At 36.9% G+C, this 20,665-nt stretch overlaps 1 protein-coding gene and 1 pseudogene across 2 annotated transcripts; one reads left to right on the plus strand and one right to left on the minus strand.

The window, feature by feature from the left end:
* Positions 1-13,191, minus strand: part of LOC132172947 (glutamate receptor 3.6-like) — a 65,024-nt pseudogene extending 51,833 nt beyond the window's left edge.
* LOC132171278 (F-box/LRR-repeat protein At4g14103-like) lies at positions 7,571-10,207 on the plus strand. 2 transcript variants are annotated; one of them, XM_059582562.1, is made up of 4 exons: positions 7,571-8,172; positions 8,320-8,687; positions 9,183-9,350; positions 9,453-10,207. In XM_059582562.1, the coding sequence occupies exons 1-4, from the start codon at positions 7,767-7,769 to the stop codon at positions 9,738-9,740; spliced, it is 1,230 nt and encodes a 409-aa protein (XP_059438545.1). In that variant the 5' UTR covers positions 7,571-7,766; the 3' UTR covers positions 9,741-10,207. The 2 variants fall into 2 exon arrangements, with proteins under 2 accessions (XP_059438545.1, XP_059438544.1); XM_059582561.1 differs by having other exon boundaries at positions 7,571-8,687.
* Positions 13,192-20,665: the final 7,474 nt, after the last annotated feature.

Genomic DNA, 20,665 nt, shown 5'->3' on the forward strand with positions numbered 1-20,665 from the left:
GAAAGAAAAGATAGCGGAAGCAGAGAGAGATGTATGAGCTACATCTTGTATATTCACCGTATAGTATCAATCAATATTACAACTCTCTATTTATAGAGAGACAATGAGTAGTGACCAAGAAACTCAAATTAAAGCCTAAAATACATAAGGAAAAGAAATAAACCCTACATTACAAATTAAATAACAGAAATATAAAATATTCTATAAAAGGAAATAATATATTCTAACATCCCCCTCAAACTCAAGGTGTAAGCTTGAGTTTGGAAAAGAGAATAAATTGAAGGCATCTGAAGTCAATGGTTGGATCAATACAATGCCGGCGATAAAGGCTGAAAGTGACGGCCAGAGAAATACCGGAGACCAGAGACAAGCTGCTAAAAGAATCCAGTTAAGGGGCCGCAACTGACAATGACGGTCGAAGAACGAAAACTAGTCATTAAATCTCTTGAAGGGCCAAACCACATTGTGCCAGGGTTCGCCAATAACAAAGACGAGAAAGGCTGAAAGTGACGGCTGGAGAAATACCGGAGAACGGAGACAAGCCACTAAAAGAATCCGGTGAAGGCCCAAGCCGCAACTGACAATGAGGCCGGAGAACGAAAACTAGCCGTTAAAATTCCCATGAAGGGCCAAAACCGCATTGTGCCAAGATTCGCCAATGAATAAAGCCGTGGATCACAACAAAATTAAGAGATCATCAGAAGAGAATGTTAGAAAACACCATAGAAACGTCATAAGACTTTTATTGAAAGCCACAGAAACAGAAACGCTGCTCTGATACCATGTTGAAATATATATAAAAATATAAAATACTAAAATATAAAAGAGAAAGAAAAGATAGCGGAAGCAAAGAGAGATGTATGGGCTACATCTTGTATATTCACCGTATAGTATCAATCAATATTACAACTCTCTATTTATAGATAGACAATGAGTAGTGACCAAAAAACTCAAATTAAAGCCTAAAATACATTAAAAAAAAAAAGAAATAAATCCTACATTACAAATTAAATAACAAAAATATAAAATATTCTATAAAAGGAAATAATATATTCTAACATCTTGAATAAGCTAAATGGTGAATTTGAACCAAAAAGAGAGTTGATAGCATTGCTTTATTCGATTGTACTAGAGCCTTCATAACTGCATTAGCACCTGACTTGCCTATTATGGTTGTTGGGCACTTTTTGTTTGGCATAGGATTTGACTGGTACTACGCATCATATTTTTTTTAATCTTAAAGCTATATAAAAAGTAGCTTCTTTAGCTTCCTCTTTGTCGAGGAAATAGTATTTTTCGACTTGATATATTGCATTTTCATTTTATGGTGCAAAAGAAATGCATAGAAATGCCTCAAGTCTCCACTTTAAAATTGGTTAAGAGCATTCTCTTTCCAAAGACCACAGTAGAGATTCTACTACTAATTTGGGTTTACTTCTCTGCATTGTAGACGATCAAAATGAAAAGATAATCTTATGCCTACTAATAAATGAAGCTTCTTTATGATTGGATATTTTTATATAAACTTCAATATTTCCTGTTTCTCCATGTTAATTTTCATCATTTAGGTTCTTCCTTGTTTAGTTTTAATGGATGCATGTCTGTTTCTATTTGCAGCATTGAGATGAGATGATTGAGAATTAATATTTAAATAATTTGATAGATAAAGACCAAACCATATTACCCAAAGTAGAAAGTCATATAAGATTTTTTTTAAGGGTTAAATATTAAATACCCTATGGGGTTTCATTACTTTATTTTTTCCCCCTAAGGTTTGATTTTTCTCAGAGAAGGTCCACGTGGTTTTGATAATAAACCAAATTAGTCATTCTGTCAGTTGACTTAACGGAAATCCACGTGGACCAATCAAATGTTGACACGTGGCACGCACTTAAATTTTTTTTAATTTTTTTTTTAATTTAAAAAAAAAATGTTTCTTTTTTAAAAAAAAAACAGATAAAAATCGGCCACCCCCTTGGCCATTTGGGGGAGGCTCGGCCACCCCCTTTGGCCATGGGGGTGGCCATCTGGCCGGATGAGCCACCCCCTTGGCTCCAAAGGGGTGGTCGAAACCACCCCCAGTACCCACTGGGGGTGGTCGAGCCATCCCCAATACCCACTAGGGGTGGTTTTGGCCACCCCCATCCGGCCAAATGCTTAGCCACCCCCAATATTTTTTTTTTATTATTATTTTTTTAAAATAAATACATTTAAAAAAAAATTAAATAAGTGCCACGTATCAACATTTGATTGGTCCACGTGAATTTCCGTTAAGTCAAATATCGGTCAACTGACAGAAGGACTAATTTGATCTATTATCAAAACTACAGAAACCTCTTGTGATAAAAATCAAACCCTAGGGAGGAAAAAATAAAATAATGAAACCCCATGAGGGTATTTAGTATTTAACCATTTTTTTAATCTAAATTTAGTCGCATATGAGTATTTGCCAAGTATTAGTTACTTGACACATGAAAAAAAAAAAAAAACATTTTTAATTGTAAACTTACTATGTTTTATTTGTCTTATAGATCTTTTATATAAGTTTCTCTTTTTTCAGCATGACTTCATTTGTGGGAAGAAGTTTATAGAGAAATTGAGGAAGTAATTCCCCAATTCTTGAGTTTTATTTTATGCTTACAAATTCCACTTTCTAATGTTGTTATTTTCAAAAAAAAAAATAAAAAATTGTGCAGTGAAATTGGCAGTAATAATTAGTTCATTATAAATTATATCGTCATCCCATACTGTGAATCAAACACATGCCTTGAAACTTAAGGAGGCTAGAGCAATGCCCATACATTATTTCTCTCTCCCTTTTTTAAAAAAAATTAAAAAAAAAAATTAATCGATTTATTTATATAGCTATAATAAAAAAATGCTTTTAGCTTGCTATTCCTCTTTCATTTTTTGCTTCAAGCTCTGTTTCCTATCTATTCATTTTGTTCGTTTGCTAATATGGGTCTTTATCAAGAATGGTTATCTGCTTGTCAACTAAAGCTATCTAACAATCTATTAGCAAAATTTATATGTAACTTTCAGATTTTGAAGTTGAAACTAAAAAAAGGTAATTGATCTAAGTGTTAGTTTTTTATAGTAGCCTGAAAAAAGGTAATTTGAACCCATTGGCGTGGCTGGTAATTTTCAACTAATGACAAAAGCTACTATTTCCAATGATTATTGTAGAATTTAACAATATGATTCGACATTGGTATTTTATTTTTTTGTATTGTTTTTTTTTTTTCTTTTGTTTTGGTGGGTAACATGATGAAATTATATTAGGCCGAGACTCGAGAGTTCATTTGGGGATTGAGCAACAAGGTGGTGGCTGATCTCGGTTGTAGCTTTGTATATTAGGTGTTCCAACAACTTTTTTGGGTTTAAAGTATCATGTATTCGCTATATGCTGAACATGCATATAGAATTGAATTACGAACAATGTATGCGGGTTTTGAAAAGGAAGCACATCACACACATAAAAAGAAATGTGACTAATGTGTGAGACTAAGTGTCAGAGAATACTCAAAATTCAGGTGCAAAATTTAATAAATTAACTCAACCAAACTAAGTGTTAATTTTGATGAAGTTAATTATTGAGTTTTTCCTATTAATCCAAGCAAGTCATTTGTATTTACATTTATGTTACAATAATGTCAATGTGCATGTACTCTTTGATGCTAAAATAAATTTTCATTCAGAACTGTTACTTGACTTTTTGTTATCTTGGCGTATTGCAGAAGGAGAAGGAACACGTTGAGAGTTTTGCTCCTAAGGTTAGATTTGAATTTTGATGGCGTTGATGAGAATTTTGAATTTTTAGCCTAATTTTAAAGTCTAATGCTTTTTGAGGTTTGTTTTGCTGTGGGGAAATGAAAGAAAAGAAAGCAAAGGAAATAAGAGAAAGAAAATATGTCCCACCCTCACTATGTAACCATTTATTTTCTATTTCCTTTAAGCATGGGTATAATTTATTACGTGTTTGTCTGTATATCTTTCTGGTTGACATGGAGTAAATTGTAAATCAAAGACCTTTGAGTTTATTTTGATACCACATGGAGTAAATTGTAAATCAGGTAAACCACAATGACTAATTTTGCATTTTTTTTTTCCTTATATAAATGAGATTCCCATTACTTAGCGGATACAATCAAATTTAGAAATTTCTAGAAATGATATAATTTGAATTATTTAATTGAAAAAATTAGGGGAAACTTCAGTTTGGCTCCCTGAACTTCCAGCCAATTTGACAAAGACCCCCTCAACTTTCAAATATCTCACTTTGGACCCTTAAACTTTCAATTTCTATCATTGTAGACCCCTCTGTTAGTTTCTAACGTTAAACTCAAACGGTTTGACTTTTTATGCCCATTATACCTTTACGTTAAAACTACACAATTTTAGGCCCCAAACTTCAGCACCCACCCAGCCCAAAACGACATTATTTTGGGCATTAAATTATTATTATTATTTAAAAAAAAAACGCAAATATTAAAAAAGAAAAAAAAAAACTAAGAAAAATCGAGGTGACTCCAGCCACCCCCATGGCCGGTCTGGGGGTGGTTCAACCACCCCCAAAAGGCTAGAAAAAGAAAGAAAGAAAGAAAAAAACAAAATGGCTTTGGGGCTTTTGGCAAGGGCCTGGGGGTGGTCCGGCCACCCCCAAAAGCCCAAACCCATCCCAAAACCTTTTTTTTTTTTTTTTGGCCTTTTGAGGTGGCCGGACCATGAGGGTGGTTCGACCACCCCCAAACCGGCCATCGGGGAGGCTCTTGCCATCCCCTTGGCCAAAAATGGGGTGGTCCGGCCACCTCATTTTGGTCAAGGGGTGGCTGGGACCACCCCGATTTTTCTTAATTTTTTTTATTAATATTTTGCCTTTTTCTTTTAAAGGAAAAAAAAAAATCAATTTTAATGCCAAAAACGACACCGTTTTGGATTTGGGTGTTTTTTTTGAAATTTTTTTTTAATATTTTGCATTTTCTTTTTCTTTTTTTTCTTAAGAAAAAATAATAATTTTAATGCCTAAAACGGTGTCATTTTGGGCTGGGGGTGGGAGCTGTAGTTTTGAGTGTTTTCAAAATTTCAAGTGGACTGGGTGGGAGAATAATTGGCATAAAAAGTCAAACTGTTTGAGTTTAATGTTGAAAACTAACAGAGTGGTCCAAAGTGAGAGAAAATCAAAGTTTAAGGGTCCAAAGTGAAAAATTTAAAAGTTGAGAGAGACTTTGTTAAATTGTCTAAAAGTTCATAAGATTAAGGGGAAACTTTACTAAGGACCCCCAAACTTCCGCCCGTTTTGAAATACCTCTCCTAAACTTCAAAATTTCTCAATTTAGTCCCCTGAACTTTCAATTGCTTTCAATTTGGACCCCTCCGTCAAATTTTAAACGTCACATGACGTTTATACCCCTGACTTTTGTATAAAATTCCAACTTCTAAAACATTTTTTTTATTTTTTAAAAAATAAAAATCAGGAATATTTTGGTCTTTTTTTTTTTTAATTTTTAACGGCTAAAATTAAAGGAAGGGTCCAAATTGAGAGCAATTGAAAGTTAAGGGGACTAAATTGAGAGATTTTAAAGTTTAAGGAAGGTATTTCAAAACAGGTAAAAATTTAGGAGTCCGTAGTGAAGTTTTCCCGAAGATTAAAGTTTTCCAAAAAAAATTACTATAAATTTTTAATTTTTTGATAGCTTACAACGAGCTTGCGGTGATTTGAACCGTCTGATACGGTGATGACGATGACGTGGGAAGTGTGAGGAAATCTTGTTTTGGGTAATGGTCCGAATCAGACCGAATCAAAGCGTCAGATCCCAATATATTCAGCAGATACGTTTGAGAACATCTACTTGTGTAAATTAATAGTAAAAGGGTATTTAAGTATTTTAAAATTAATTATTGTATATTTAATTCCTGATTTTTTTTAATTTTATTTTTAATTGATACCCTCTTTTTTGTCTTTTTCGATGGTCTTGTAGAAAAATGATAGATAATATGATAACATGTTCGTTTTTAATCAAATGAGATATAGTTGTAAAGTTCGAGATCGGCTTTTTATTTTTTGAGGGAATTTTTTTTATTGAGTACTATAATGTAACGTAAAAGTAAAACTAATTTTGAACATTTTATTCATGTTTTTATTTCAAAAATGTAAAACAAGAAAAAAACATATTTTATTAAATTGATATATTTCATTTGAGAACCTTAAGCTCATAATAAAGCCTTTGACGGCGACTAGCTTCTCTGACCAGGCTGCCCTCTCTGCCCGCCTTGTGTGTCTGAGGGACCAGGATCCCCTCCACTTGAGGGGGAAAATGAGAATCTTATTTTCTCTAATTTTAGACCTTACATGAATTTAAGAGTTTAAAATATTCTAATCTCAAAACTCAAACATAAATACAATCACACAGAATTTTATACTAAATTTAAATTAAAAATTAATTAATTTAAAAACAAAATGAAAAAAACCAAGGGGCGGTTCCGCCCAAAGCCGCCCATTTGGGGGTGGCCTCGCGTCACCCCAAATGGGCTTCTGGAGGTGGTGCGCCACCCCCAGATCTGTTGGGGGAGGCCGCACGGCCACCCCATGGGCTTCTGGGGGTGGCGCAAGGCCACTTCTTGGCCATGGGGTGGCCGCACAGCCACCCCCATGGCCTAGGGCTGGCCTCACGGCACCGCTAGCCATCATGGCATGGCCGGCAGCGGCGGCGAGCCGCCCCATGGGTAGCTTCTCCTCCAATTATTTTTTTTTAAAAAAAAAAACAAATAAATAAATGTTTTTATTATTTATAATCAGATGTGTTGAGTTTATTTTTTAGTTTTGTATTCCTAAATGTTTTTAGATCCTTGAATGCTTTGAATGGCTAAGATCTCAAAAAATGAGATTCTCCAATTACTCACAATTGGAGAGGATCCTGATCCGTGTCGGAGAAGGTGTTCGGCAAACCTCTCAACACTATTCACCAACCCACGATACTGTAGCTTAGAAGGGGTGCCGAAGTTGAAAAAAAGCAGGCTACTGCTGGCTGACAAAAGAAGATTTCAAACTTAAAATTGTCGATAATTTCTATTTTGCCCCTTAAAATTGTCAATAATTCCGATTTCATTGGTTTTCTATTTTGCCATATGAGTATATTTGTCTTTTACTATCGGGTTTTTCCATACACACATGCTACAGGTGTGCAACAGCATAGACTCCTTCAGTCGAGAAACAGTGCCGTAGATCTTGAGAAAGTGCTGTCATTTGCTAAACAAAGCCTGAGATATCTTAAGCTCGCGTCGTTTTCTGCTGCCCGGCCAGATCAGATAAAGTCGGGCAGAGTCGTAGGCTTAAAGTAGTTATCGGTCTTCGCAGAGTCTCGCGCGGTCAGGTACCGTATGTCTGAACCATCTCCCCCAATTGTCGGTCTTTGTACCGTATGGCTGTACCATCCCCCAGTTGTCGGTCTTCGCAGAGTCTCGCGCTCCGGACAGCTGTACCATCCCCCAATAACAATTAAAAAAAATCAAGAAACACGTAAAAAGCAAAAAAAAAAAAAAAGGGGTTCAAAGCAGCTGATACACTTCCCTATGCGTTTAATTCCCACACCCACAGTAAACCCCCCAACATGGTACCGATGCGTTGCGCGTGTCCTCCATCTGAGCCGTTAAACTCCCTCCTTCATGCCTTCCAGCTATCGCTTCCTCTGCCCAAGAACCATTGATCCGCTTCCTCTGCCCCTGGTAACCAGAGACTCAGACCCCTCCACCAACTGAAACCCCAAAAGATGCAGAAACCGAATGAAGAACAGGACATTGATGGGAGCCGCAAATGCTTGGGAAACTTCTCCGATGAGATTCTTGTACACATCCTTTCCTTTCTTCCAACAACAGATGCCGTTCGGACAAGCGTACTCTCTAGAAAGTGGGAATACCTTTGGACTTCTATTCCTAATCTGGATTTTGCGAGTAGCCCTGCAAATAGAAGTCTTTTGATGAATTTTGTGGAAAGGGCGCTTTGTCTTCGTGATTCATCCATGAAACGATTCTCTCTCTCTTGTGATGGGCTTGTTGATGCTTCTCGCGTTCATTCGTGGGTCACTACGGCCATCAAGAGGTGTGATGTTCAGGAGTTGCATATTAAGCTTAGAGAAGTTGAGGGCTTTGTTGGACTTCCTTATTGCTTGTTTACTTGTAAGTCACTCAAAAGCTTGTCCCTTGATATGTTATATGTCAAGCTTCCGAATATAATTTGTTTCTCATGTCTAAAGATTTTGAGCATACAAAGGGTTACATTTTCGAATGAGTCCTTGACCCAGAAGCTTTTTGATGGTCTGCCAGTTCTTGAGGAGCTGAAATTAGAAAATTGCAGCTGGGGGGATCTCAAGTTTGTGTCTATTTCTGCTCCCAAGCTACATTCACTGCGCATATTTGAAAACGATATGCCAGAACACGAGATGCAAGAACAATATTTTTGGACTTCTAATGATTTTTGTTTGGTTGGGATTGTTGGACATAGCCTGAAGGAATTTTATTACATCGGTAATATGATAAACGAATATTTGTTGGATGAGTCATTCTCACTGGAAAAGGCCGAGGTTGTTACTCAATTTGAAGATGGTTGTGAACAACTTGCTTTTCGTATACTTAAACTTCTTACAGGGCTCTCCAACGTAGAACAACTAAAGCTTAGCGATTGCTTGATTTTGGTATGCCTGCCATCTCTCTTTGTAAATTCAAAATTTACTCTAAATATTAACATATTTGTGGAAAAATTAGACCCTTCTTTGCATTGCTTTTGCCATCTCCAAATAACTATTATGTTGTAGATTTTGGTTTGTGTTCAATTTCAAAAAAGGTGTGTGTTTGGTGATTTAACCATTCGTTTGCCTTTTATGAGAATTCTTGTTTTTGTAATACAACCAAATGGGGTTAGTATCTGTATATCGTTTGGGAAACCATTGGATAAGTGCTACTCATGCTTTCTTTTTTGAATGATGAAAGTTCCTATATGTCGCTTATATTCCTACTCTTAGGACGTGTACTATTGATATTTAACACAAAATCCTTTTGCCCATAAAAAATAAAAAAAATAAAAAACAGAAATTTCTTTTTCTTTTGCTTCGCAAAGACTTGAACCGGTAATTTAATTATTATGCATTTCTTTTCCTATGCTTAGATTCTGATTCTTTTCCTATGCTTAGATGCTGTTGAATGCAGAAGGATGCCACCCTCATATGCTTCTGTTCGATGACCTGATGTTCAATAACCTGATGGATTTGATAATTGTTGAAAATATTTATCTTAACTATCCGTCACTAGTGAAGATATTGCAAAAAGCTCCTTGCCTTGGGACTCTTCATTTTTCTGGGGTAATCTCACCTGAACTACATCGTTTACTATCTTGTGTATGTTTCATCTTATTGCGTATTTAATTTGATCGGTAAATTATTTATGTTGCAATGATCATTTAGGGGGTTACTATACTGTGTGATGGGGAATCTATCGATCAGATATGGGACCCAGTGCCTCCATCTTTCTTGTCCCATCTCAAGTGGATTAAAGTAAGTAATTATAATGAAGAAGATGAGGACGAGCTTTCTGCGGTGAAGTTTTTGCTCAAGAATGCAGTTGTCTTGGATGAAATAATTATTAGTTTTAAAAAGTATTCTGAAGTGAATTTAGAAACGGAATCGAAGGTTGCTAAACAGTTGTCAGAGCTTCCTAGAGGATCACAAAATTGTAAAATTATTTTGGAATGAGCTTTTCTTGAGCAAGCAATCTAGAAAAAAGCTATTAAATTTCTGCTAAGGTGGGAAATTCGTGCTAGAATTATGGCAAAGGGTAGATTTAAGAAGACAAATGAGAATTTGGTGCTGCGTCAAATTTGGAATCTGTTTGTAAAGCTCTTTGATTGAAGCTGCTGGAGTTTGTTTCTTATGAGTTGATTTTTGCTTGGTCTGGTTTTTGTGTTAGTTGTAAAGTGTTTCTGTAAATTTTGCTACTTTTTTGGTAGGGGTGTTTGTTCCTACTACCGTTGGGTAATTGGTGTTCCGGTCTTTTACTGGAGGGATAGTTTTGAGTGTGTGAGTTGTTTTTTCTCCTTTCGAACACAAAAACCATGTTCAAGTTTTCAAAAACAAGAAAAAATTGAGATCGAATTGATTCGACAGTATGACATGTTTGGTATAAATATGATACTTACAAAACCCCATCCCATTTTGGTGAACTCTTACCTACTTTACCAAATTCACATTTGCTGTAGAGGAAGAGCTCCATATATGCTCGCTTGTCAACCACCGCAGCAACACCACCCTTGTTGGGGCCATTGATCAAGGCTTTCTCAAATTCTTCTGCCGAGTTAAGAGGAACAAGTCTGGACTTATCTATGTTGAGCTCCTCCATTAAATAATTTTCAGTAAATGAACCACTCTGGTAACCAATGGGGTCATCACTTATTATTAAACTTTCAATCCCTTTGACAGAGTAAGAAAGCTTTTCGACAGTGAGGGTTGAGGTCAAACTTGCTGTATAACTCGAATCGAGTATTAGAACTACAAAAAGCCATATTAGAAGCACAAAGCGACCAAGAGCACTGTCAATCTTTTCTCCTATATAAAACAAGAAATTAAGGAGCTGCATATAAGACCTTTTGTGCCTGCATGTGAGGAATAGCTAATGAACACTAATTAAACTAGTGCATTTTACTTATTGTGAGCACTAAACCAAGTTGAAAAGCTAAACCTGCAAAGTGAAGCACGAAATTGGCAATTAGGCCAGGATTGAGATCAAGAGTTAAGAATCTACACAATATAAAGTTAGCAGCACTGTTAACTTTCTTAGCTCTCCACAAAGAGAACGTAGTTAAGATGTTAGTTAAATCACCATTTATCTCAAAAATTTAATCGAATTCAAAATGATAAATTTAGTCATTTAATTAATATTTTAACTTAAAATGTCCTAAGAAACCATAGTATTTGTTAACGGCTCACCAAACGATTGTGGCAAACTGTTTTCTAGGATTGCCTTGGAAATCATCATTTGTTCTGCGCTTCAAAATCCAAATAACTACTCCCACAGCAAGAAAAAATAAACATGTGACAAATCACATCATTGGGGTAAATGGTCTCAAAAAGGCCCAAGCACTAGAGATGAGCTTTTGAACTGGGGCCACTACGACGAACCCGAACTCGATATATGGCTGTGTAAAATCCACCATCTTTGTCCAGTTGGTGGTAATTGTAATGTCACCAACCACAGCATCGAATTCCTGTAAGGAAGTGGAAATCCGGTGAATTAGGAATTTAAAGTATATTGCATATTATACTTAAGTTGGTAGAAACACTCTATCAAAAAAATGTCAAACACAAGACAAAAACTGTTTTCACTTTTATCTTGCATCTGAACATTTTTTAAACCTAAAACTGAAAACACGCCCAATCACATTAACTCACATTCGTTGTGATCTTCTGCAGAAGATCATTGTATATGGGAACTCTATGTCCATCTCCAAATGGAATGAACTTATACGGGAGTGCATATGGTAATAATGCCACTGTAGCACTAAATACGTCAATGCAATAACCATGAAAGACATTAGAGCCATATACTAGGGAAGCAAATTCATGAAAACTAGTTCGGACTGGGACTCCAACCCGCAATTGCTTTTCGTTGCTTGAGAATGCCCACCCGCAAGGCTTTTCAGTTGTTTGTCCCGGCCAGATTACACCATATAGTCGTTGATTTGAAAGGGAAAGATTTATTTGTCTGTTGAACTCTTCTGGAGGCACAATTGACAAGCCGGAAGAATTGGACCAATAACCGGTTCTCCTTATCCCTGCAGTGCCAATGACATTGATGACTTCATATGCAGTACCGATGAGGTTCCCATCTGAAGTGAACTTGATTGGGCCACTTACACCACTTATATTACCTCTAAAATGCTACTAAGCAACATGTTCCCTCCATCAAAGATGCTCAAATTATCAAAATGCAAGTTCCCTCCATGAAACTCGGTTAATCTCGAGTCATTTGAAAACGAAATATTTCCCCCTTGGCTTAAAAATGCGTCAAGTGCATGAGCAAGAAGCCAAACAGTGTCGTAGGCATACAAACCATAAGTATTTAGTCCGAAAAGCCCGCCTGTCAAGTTGCTCCATCTCGAAACAAATTTCCTCTTGAGCTCTGAATCCGGAGTGTGCATGCCAGTGTAAGAACACCTTGAATACTATCTATTGCCACTAGAGAGAGGGGAGTTTCTGTGTCAAGTATAGTAGAGAGCCAATCAGTAGCTATCCACACGTATCCACTTTTCATCATCCCCATCTTTTGTGGCACATCAACTACCTCTAGACCCCAAGTAGCATATATGTGGAGTATAATTATCCTTGACTCCTTCAACAGCACCTTAAGCAGTGTATCAGAGATTTCATTCCGGCTTACTTTGGGGCTCATAGGTGCTTTGTACGAGATTTTACAACGTTTCTCGGTGAGTAGGTCACCTAATGTAGCAATCCCATTTCTGCCATGATCATCATCAATATAGATTGCTATTACATCTCGCCATTCGTAGTAGCTTATAATTTCTGCTATCGTAGACATCTGAAAGAGGTCACTTTGTGTTGTCCTAACAAAATAAGGGAATTGGAGTGAATTTAGGGTGGGGTCTGAGGCTGCAAAGGATAAGAGAGGGACTTGGAGCTCATTTGCAATATGTGAAATTACATGGGCCATAACTGATTGTTGGGGACCAATTATGGCCACTGTATCATTCTCCATAAACGCAAAGCTGTGAAAGAAGAATGAAAAGTCGTATAATCTGTATGGTATTCTAGGAGTACTTGTCTAATTAAAGGAAGCAATGAGAAAATTGTGAATGAACAAATTAACAAGAGATGTTTAAGAGAATGTATCTTCAACGATTCCCAGAAACCCGCTAGATTGTTTAGTATCCTGCATGGCAAGTTTGAGTTTAGTTCCTTTTAGAACTGCTGGATTTGAGTTCACATCTTCGACAGCAGCTTCTATTGCAACTTTTGCTACTTTCCCAATGGAAGTATTGAAAGAGAAGACTTTTGCTACTTTCCCAATGGAAGTATTGAAAGAGAAGATAGCGCCAACGTTAACAACGTTGGGTCTTGTAGAAACACGGACACCCGCAGCAGTGCCAATGAAAAGGCCATAGCAGAAAATCACTACCAGAAGCCGAAACATATTCATAGTGGCCGGCCGTTCTCCACTACGTACCAAGACACCGACTAGCAGTCATAAACCATGAAAATAAGACAAAACATATTCTGTTAGTTTTTCGCTTCATCACAATGTGTGTAGACCTATATATATACATAAAGCCATGCATGAAGGAAATGAATGAAATTTAAAGACGGTGCTCTTTCAAGCAAGCGTATATATTAACATGTCGCAAGAAACAAGTACCTCTAAAAACTACTTTAAAAAATGGGAAATTGAATGTTGTTGTTGTGTGCTTATATGGAGATCAAGAGTACGAAGGCAATCAGGTGGAGGAGTCAACATCCGGGTCATTGAAGATGAGGTGTTTGTGGTTAGTAGCAGCCCCCACTTACCATCAAATTAATTGGGTTCAAATAATGAAGTAGATCGAATAATTGAATTTGTTGTGGCATAGCAGGACTTTTTGGTGAAAGACAGTAATACAAACATGATATCGACAAGGTTACATCAGATGCACAAAGAGCTAGCTAGATGGAGTGGGAAGTATGCACGAGGCCATGAGCTACACAAGGCATGATGGATGGATGCTATACATTTCATCCAAATAAATGCCACTTGCATTATCTGAAATTATACCCACTTAATTGGGCTTCATGATATTTTTACTTTGTTTAGTCTTTTTCAATATATCCTCCACTCCTGCCCCGCCTTGGTAATGCACTTATAAGACTGCATCATTGACTCCCCAATAATGCATCTAGGCCACTCAAATTAGGTATTCTCCTTAATTCTCACCATTTATGATATCTAAATTAACCTCATCCAAATTTTCAGTATTTGAAAATATATTTTCTTCATAGTACAGTTACCCTTGGGATTATTTCAATTTTTCTAGGATATTCGTAGGACTGCTCAATGAATATTCAAGGTCACAAGAATATCAATACGATTAGAATCGGCCCATTTAAAAGAACAATAAAACAAAACGAATGTTCCATTCATCTGTAGCACCTTAATTTCAAGGCCTAATGGCACAACACATTTTATTAACGTTGATTGAAGGAAACTTTATACATTATTATATTACCACAACATTTATGGGTAAAGTTCACATACCCCCCCTCAAACTACCACTCAATTAACAATTTACTCCCAAAACTTTTAATTGTGACAATGTCCTTCCAAACTACCAAAATATTGTCAATGTACCCCCCAAAGCTAGCAAAAATATATAAATACCCCAATATATTTCTCAATAAGACAAAAATACCTTTATAAATTCGAAAAAAAATAAAAATAATTAATTAATTATTTATTTATTTTTAAAAACGAAAATTTTAGTTAAAGAAAAAGAATTTATTTTTTATTTTTAAAATACGATTTTTTAATTTTTTTTTAAACGAAAATTTTATTATTTTTTTTAAACGGAAATTTTTATTAAAAAAAAAAACTATTTTTTTTAAATTTGTTTTTAAAAACGATTTTTTTTTTTTTTTAAAAAAAAGGAATTTTTATTTAATTAAATTAAAAATAAAAACGAAAATTTTCAATTTTTTTTTTTTAATTTTTAATTTTTTTCTTATAAAAGGGATTTTATTTTTTATTTTTTATTTTTTAATTTGGCCACTCCTTCGATTTTTTTTTCTTCTATAAGTTTTAGTATTTTTTGTTTTTATTTTAGTAAGGATAATTTCGTTATTGAAAACTTTTGGCAGAAAGCGTGACAAAGACATCTTCCATGGCAAGGAAAGGCACATGGGCGCAACCAACAACTTGAACACGTGTCAACAACCACAAATGTCCCATGGGACCACACTATTATCCATCCACGTGTAGCATCAACAGAGCATAGACAGATTGCACGCCTGCCCACCAATTAGGACTCACCCCTTCACATTCTGCCGCAACGGCAGTACTCGCCGTATAATATGCATTCCAACTCTTCGCTTTGCTCACTTTTCGAATTTTTTTTCTTTATTTATTTATATCTCTCATTATTTTAGTTCATAAATATTATTCCAACACTCGTAAAATATTTTTTGAATTTTTTGGTGTTGGCAAAACAAAAAATAATAGTTAATTTGGTTTAAAAAATGATTTTCGTTTTGAAATTTCAGAAGTAAAAGTTTAAGGAAAAATATAAAATTAGTCATTATGATTTATCTGATTTACAGTTAGCTACATATGGTATCAAAATGAACGCAAAGGTCATTGAGGTATGCCAAAAAAATAATTTAGTCCCTGCAGTCAAATTTCGTCTACTAATTTAATATATTTTGTTAGTGTGATACTAATTTAAATATGATAAGTATCAAAATTTTATTAGGCCTAACATTTCAAGCTATCAGAACCTATTAAGTCAGTGAACGGGATTTGACTGTAGGGATTAAATTATTTTTTTGGCATATCTCAAAGACACTTGAGTTCGTTTTGATACCACAATTAGTTAATTGCAAATCAAGTAAACTACATAGACTCGAAAACAAGAAAACAGAAAAAGAAAAAGGGGGTAGCATAAAGGAGATGGGGAGGAGGAGGAGTGCACGAGGTTTGTCGGGGGGAAGAGCAAAACCTAAATGAGATATGACGGAGGATTTTGTTTCGCTGAGAGAAAAGAAGGCTTTTCACCGAGAGATCGAAGAGGTTAATGCTAGGCTATTGACTTGTCCTCCTTGGTTCCGGTTGTACGTGTAACGTGTGGGTGCGATTATTTAGAATATTCGCAATTGCATTCGTAAATTGGGAATATCCATTTTAAATATATACATTCAGTATCATGTCTTTACTAACTTTGCACCGTTATTATTTGCTATCCATATATTAAGTAATAGGCTAGCCTTTTGTGCCTATTTTAGTCTTTTATGCATTCCTTGGGTCATTATCCGGGCCTATTTTAAATGATATTGAAAATAATTTGGGCCCTTTTTTAGTGTTTTGAGTTTGTTTAATATTTTTTAAGTCATAATATTTTGAAAATATATTGATTTCACATTACTTTTGAAAAAAATGTGAACATAACCCATACCTTGTATATATAATATATATATATAAGGTATGCAGAACCGCATCTATATACTCTAAAACCGCTATTCGCATTGGCATCTGCATATGCGAATAGTGGTTTTTGTTAGCCGCATTCACATATGTGGATAGTGTTTTTTGCTAATCTCATCTGCATCCACATGTATGAATAGTAGATAGTTGTGGATAGCGGATGCAGGTGCTTAATATCCGCCCGCATGTATACCTAGGGGCGGACCCAGGCGTTGGGGTGGGAGGGTGGTGAATGTTCCCCAAAAATTTTCAAAATTTGTCTTAAAGTATTCCTATTTTATAAATTTATCCTCCCAAAATGATACTTTTGCCCCTCAAAATAATATTTGTGTCCCCCTTAAAATACCTTATTTATTTATTCTTCCTCCATATTTTAGATCGCTAGAAACTCAATTTGATTTGGGACTTTGAGTGCTTATTTTTTTGAGTGCTTATTATGCAGTCATTTGGGTCATAATATTTGTTTTGGAATCACAAGTTAAATAGTTTAATCATTTATGATTGCATCATGGGTGCCTTACCACTCCCTTGGGGGTGCTGGTGATGACAGGGAGCTACTAGAGACAACGGTCGGTGACAGTGGCCAATGATAGCAAAGGATCTCAAAGACGGCGGCTGATGGTTACCCATGACAACTCAATGAATGATTTGTTTATTTTGTAAAATAAAAATAGGCCATTACATTATTTGGAGAATAGCTATTCATTCCAATGCAATGGAGACGCCTTGCAAAATAAGAGACTGTCGTCAGCAAAGAAGAGATGGCTTAACCGAGGGCCCTTCTTAGAGGTTGGGACTCCGGGTAATTCTCCAGTTTCATCCGCCCGGTTCAACAATGAGCTGAGAGCCTCTGCACACAACAAAAAAAGATATGGTGAAATGGGATCCCCTTCTCGGATTCCCCGCGAAGGAATAATCCGACCCGTGGGGGTCCCGTTAATAAGGACCTTATAGGTAGTTGATCTGACACACATCATTACCCTTTCGATCCACCACCTATCAAAACCCAACCGATCCATGACTGCTTCTAAAAAATCTCATTCCCCCCTATCGTATGCTTTACTCATATCAAGTTTCACCGCCATATAACCCACCTTGCCCCACATTCTTGAGTGCATGGTATGAAGGGTCTCATAAGCGGCTAATATATTATCAGAAATTAGCCGACCTGGAATAAACGCACTTTGGTTTGGGAAAATAATTTCAGGGAGCACCAACTTTAGTCTGTTAGCCAAGGTCTTTGAAACCAATTTGTAAATAACGTTGCACAGGCTAATGGGTCGGTATTCAGATACACTAGTGGGGTTTTTACATTTGGGAATTAAAGCAATATACGTTAAATTTAGCTCTTTATTCATACATCCAAAATTCAAAATATTGAGTACAGCATGGCTAACCTCGTCACCAATGGCCGCCCAATTTTTTTGGAAAAAACAAGCTGAAAAACCATCCGGGCCAGGCGCTTTCAATGGAGCCATTTGATTTAGAGCTATTCCCACTTCTTCCACTGTGAATTCTTTGCACAACATTTCATTCATCATGTTGCTCACCCTTCGGCCAACTGCCTCCAATACATTTTCCATGCTTCTAGGCCCCCCTGTCATGAAAAGATTTTAAAAATACAGCACAAAAGCTTCCCCAACCTGATCGTACGTCTCCCACCGCCGACCCTGCTCATCCGTTATCTAAGCAATTAAGTTGGCTTTTTTCTTTTGGTTTGCACAGGCATGGAAATATCTTGTGTTTTTGTCTCCATACTTCATCCAGTCCTCCTTTGCTCTCTGTCGCTAATAAAGGTCCTCCTCATTCTGTTTCTTTTTTAGTTCCACGTTCAGTTTATTAAGGAGATTCGAATCCACCTCTTCGTGACTTTCTTGGCAAGCCATCAGTTGTTCGGACAAAGAATGTATGTGTTGTCTCGCTTTATCCCCATTTACCCGTTGCCACGCTTGTAAACCACTTTTGCTTTCATTCATTTTTCTGTGCACAGACTTCCAAGTCCCATACTCCACCTTTTTTACCCTCCATACTTTTTTAATAATTTCTTTGCATGCCTTATTTTCAGCCCACGTAGCCTCATATTTGAAACCTCTTCCCCTTTTACTTCTCCTCATAGTTCCTGCAAGATTTATGGAGATAGGGAGATGGTCAGAAAAAATAGCCACGTCCGAGAAGACTTCTACGTTTGGGAACCGGCTACACCATTCAGCATTAGCAACCACCCGGTCTAATTTTTCCATCACAAAATCACACCCTGTTTTGCCGTTATTCCACGTGCATTTCGGGCCCCGACGCTCTACTTCACTTAATCCACAAAATTCCAAAGTGGTTTTAAAATTCTCCATGAGGTAGTTGGGCCTTCGACGTCCCCCAACTTTTTCAGAATTATCAAGTATTTCGTTAAAGTCTCCGGCGCATACCCACGGGCCCGAGTAATGGGTCTTCATATGACGCAATAAATTCCATGCCTCCCCTCTTTTGTGCGTTTCCGGATGGCCATAGAAGCCTGTGAAAAACCATGGACTTGAATTGATCGGAGTAATAGTCGCAGTGATATGTCTATTGCTATAATTTTTTATTTCAATTCCCAACCCCTCCTTCCATAGCAATACCAATCCTCCACCTTTTCCAACACTGTCAACTACCAACATATTCGAGAATTCCATTCTTTGTTTAATGATTTCCATTTTATTTTTTCGTAGTTTGGTTTCCATAAGGAAAACCAAAACGGGGCACTTCTCTTTTACCTTTCGGCAAAGTTCCCGAATTGTCGCAGGGTTTCCAAACCCTCGACAATTCCAACATAATATTTTCATATCAGTCGGCGGGGCTGTGAAACAGACCCCGCCACTCCCGATCCAATAAGAATTTCATTCTCCTCATCACGTAATACAAGTTGGCCAGCCCCTTTCTGCTTCGTTCTCCTTTTAATAGCCACTGTTTCCTCCACCATGTCAATTTTCAGATCCTTTATTTGTTTCCTTTTCCTGTTTGACTCGGATGGCCAAGCCTCAAGCGGCAATTTTTGTCCAGCTCTCGCACGCCTTTTCCATTTCTGTACCGAGTGTCCCTTAATTACTCCTTCATTGATTTCCACCTCAGTTTGTTTTTCTTCACGTGTCCCGCCTCCATGCAAATCAAGGTGTTGTGTAGGTGGCATGCTCTCCTCACTTATTTTGTTTTTTCCTTCCTTCTTGCCGAATCCTCCACCAATCACGCCTATTTCATTAAAGTCTGCTTCTTGCCCGTGTCTATTTCCATCCCTCACCTCATTCAAAAACCTTCCGTTTGTAGCCTGTGATTCTTGAAAAGTTGCATTAAAATTTTCCGTACCTGGCTGTGATCTTTTATTCGCAATAACTGAAATCCTTTCAATAACATCCCCTTGATTTCCGCCTTTGTCTGCTCTCTCGCCATAATTGCTGTCCCCAACCATAATGATTCTATCGTTTGCCGCCGCTTGCTTACCCAGGCTCACCGGAGAGTCCCTTTCACCTGTTTTTTCCGCCGGAGATGACTGACCTTTATCGGAAAACCAACTGCTACTGGTTCGGCCACCTCTTCCCCCACCAGTAGATTTTTGACCCACCCCCAGATCTTCTTCATACAGTTCTGAGTGGTAAGGCTTCGAAAAGACTCTCCTCCGTCTTGGTGAGGGTACTCTGAGCCAAGGGCCATACTGTTTCTCCGTCTCTTTGACTCGATACCCTCCTCTTATCGTGCAGCCTTCTCGTCCATGCCATATTTTCCCACAGTCAAAACAGTACTTGGGCAGTTTCTCATATTGAAAACCTATGATCACTTGCTTGCCGAGGAGGTTGATGACTCCGCCATAACAAAATCTTACCAACAAGTTCCAGAAAAAAACACCACTATAGGATACCTCCACAGCCGTCACCGGACTTGGAAAAGTTTCCTTCTCCCCTAGGGTTTTAGTCTAGAGAGAAAATTCTTTGCTTAAGTCTAGATGCTCCACAATACAACTACTCCTCTACTTTCTCTTCTTTTCAGTTTTCGTACATCTTGGCCTCCCAATCAAACTTTTTGGTTCCGTCCTTGCACATATGAAATAATTCCTGAATTGAGGGGGTGAAATATTATAATCATTTTACGACATCAAGATCTTACTCTGAATCTCTGATATAATGTTAACTCGTCACATATTCCAAAAGTTTGTAAGGATAAAAAATTATGAACGTTGAGACATACATGACTTGAAAGCCATGAGTCTCCGGTGAGTCCCTAATCAATTTCTTTTCGTACCTTTTTTATTTTTTATTTGTTAATAGACGAGTAAGAACTAGTACAAACAACATCATAGACACAAAACACAGAAAATTAATGAATCCAAAATGCAAAAGGTATAAATAATGTCGACAACAATCTAGCCATAGCTATGGAGAGGATCATTGAAGGCGGACAATATAATCGAAAAAATATG

Source organism: Corylus avellana, chromosome ca2 (assembly GCF_901000735.1).
Source record: "Corylus avellana chromosome ca2, CavTom2PMs-1.0".
Lineage (NCBI taxonomy): Eukaryota > Viridiplantae > Streptophyta > Magnoliopsida > Fagales > Betulaceae > Corylus > Corylus avellana.

Coding starts and splice junctions, on each gene's coding strand:
- LOC132171278 (XM_059582561.1), top strand. CDS start 7,767: ATGCAGAAACCGAATGAAGAACAGGACATTGATGGGAGCCGCAAATGC. Junction 8,688..9,182: donor TTAGCGATTGCTTGATTTTG/GTATGCCTGCCA, acceptor TCCTATGCTTAG/ATGCTGTTGAATGCAGAAGG. Junction 9,351..9,452: donor GGACTCTTCATTTTTCTGGG/GTAATCTCACCT, acceptor ATGATCATTTAG/GGGGTTACTATACTGTGTGA.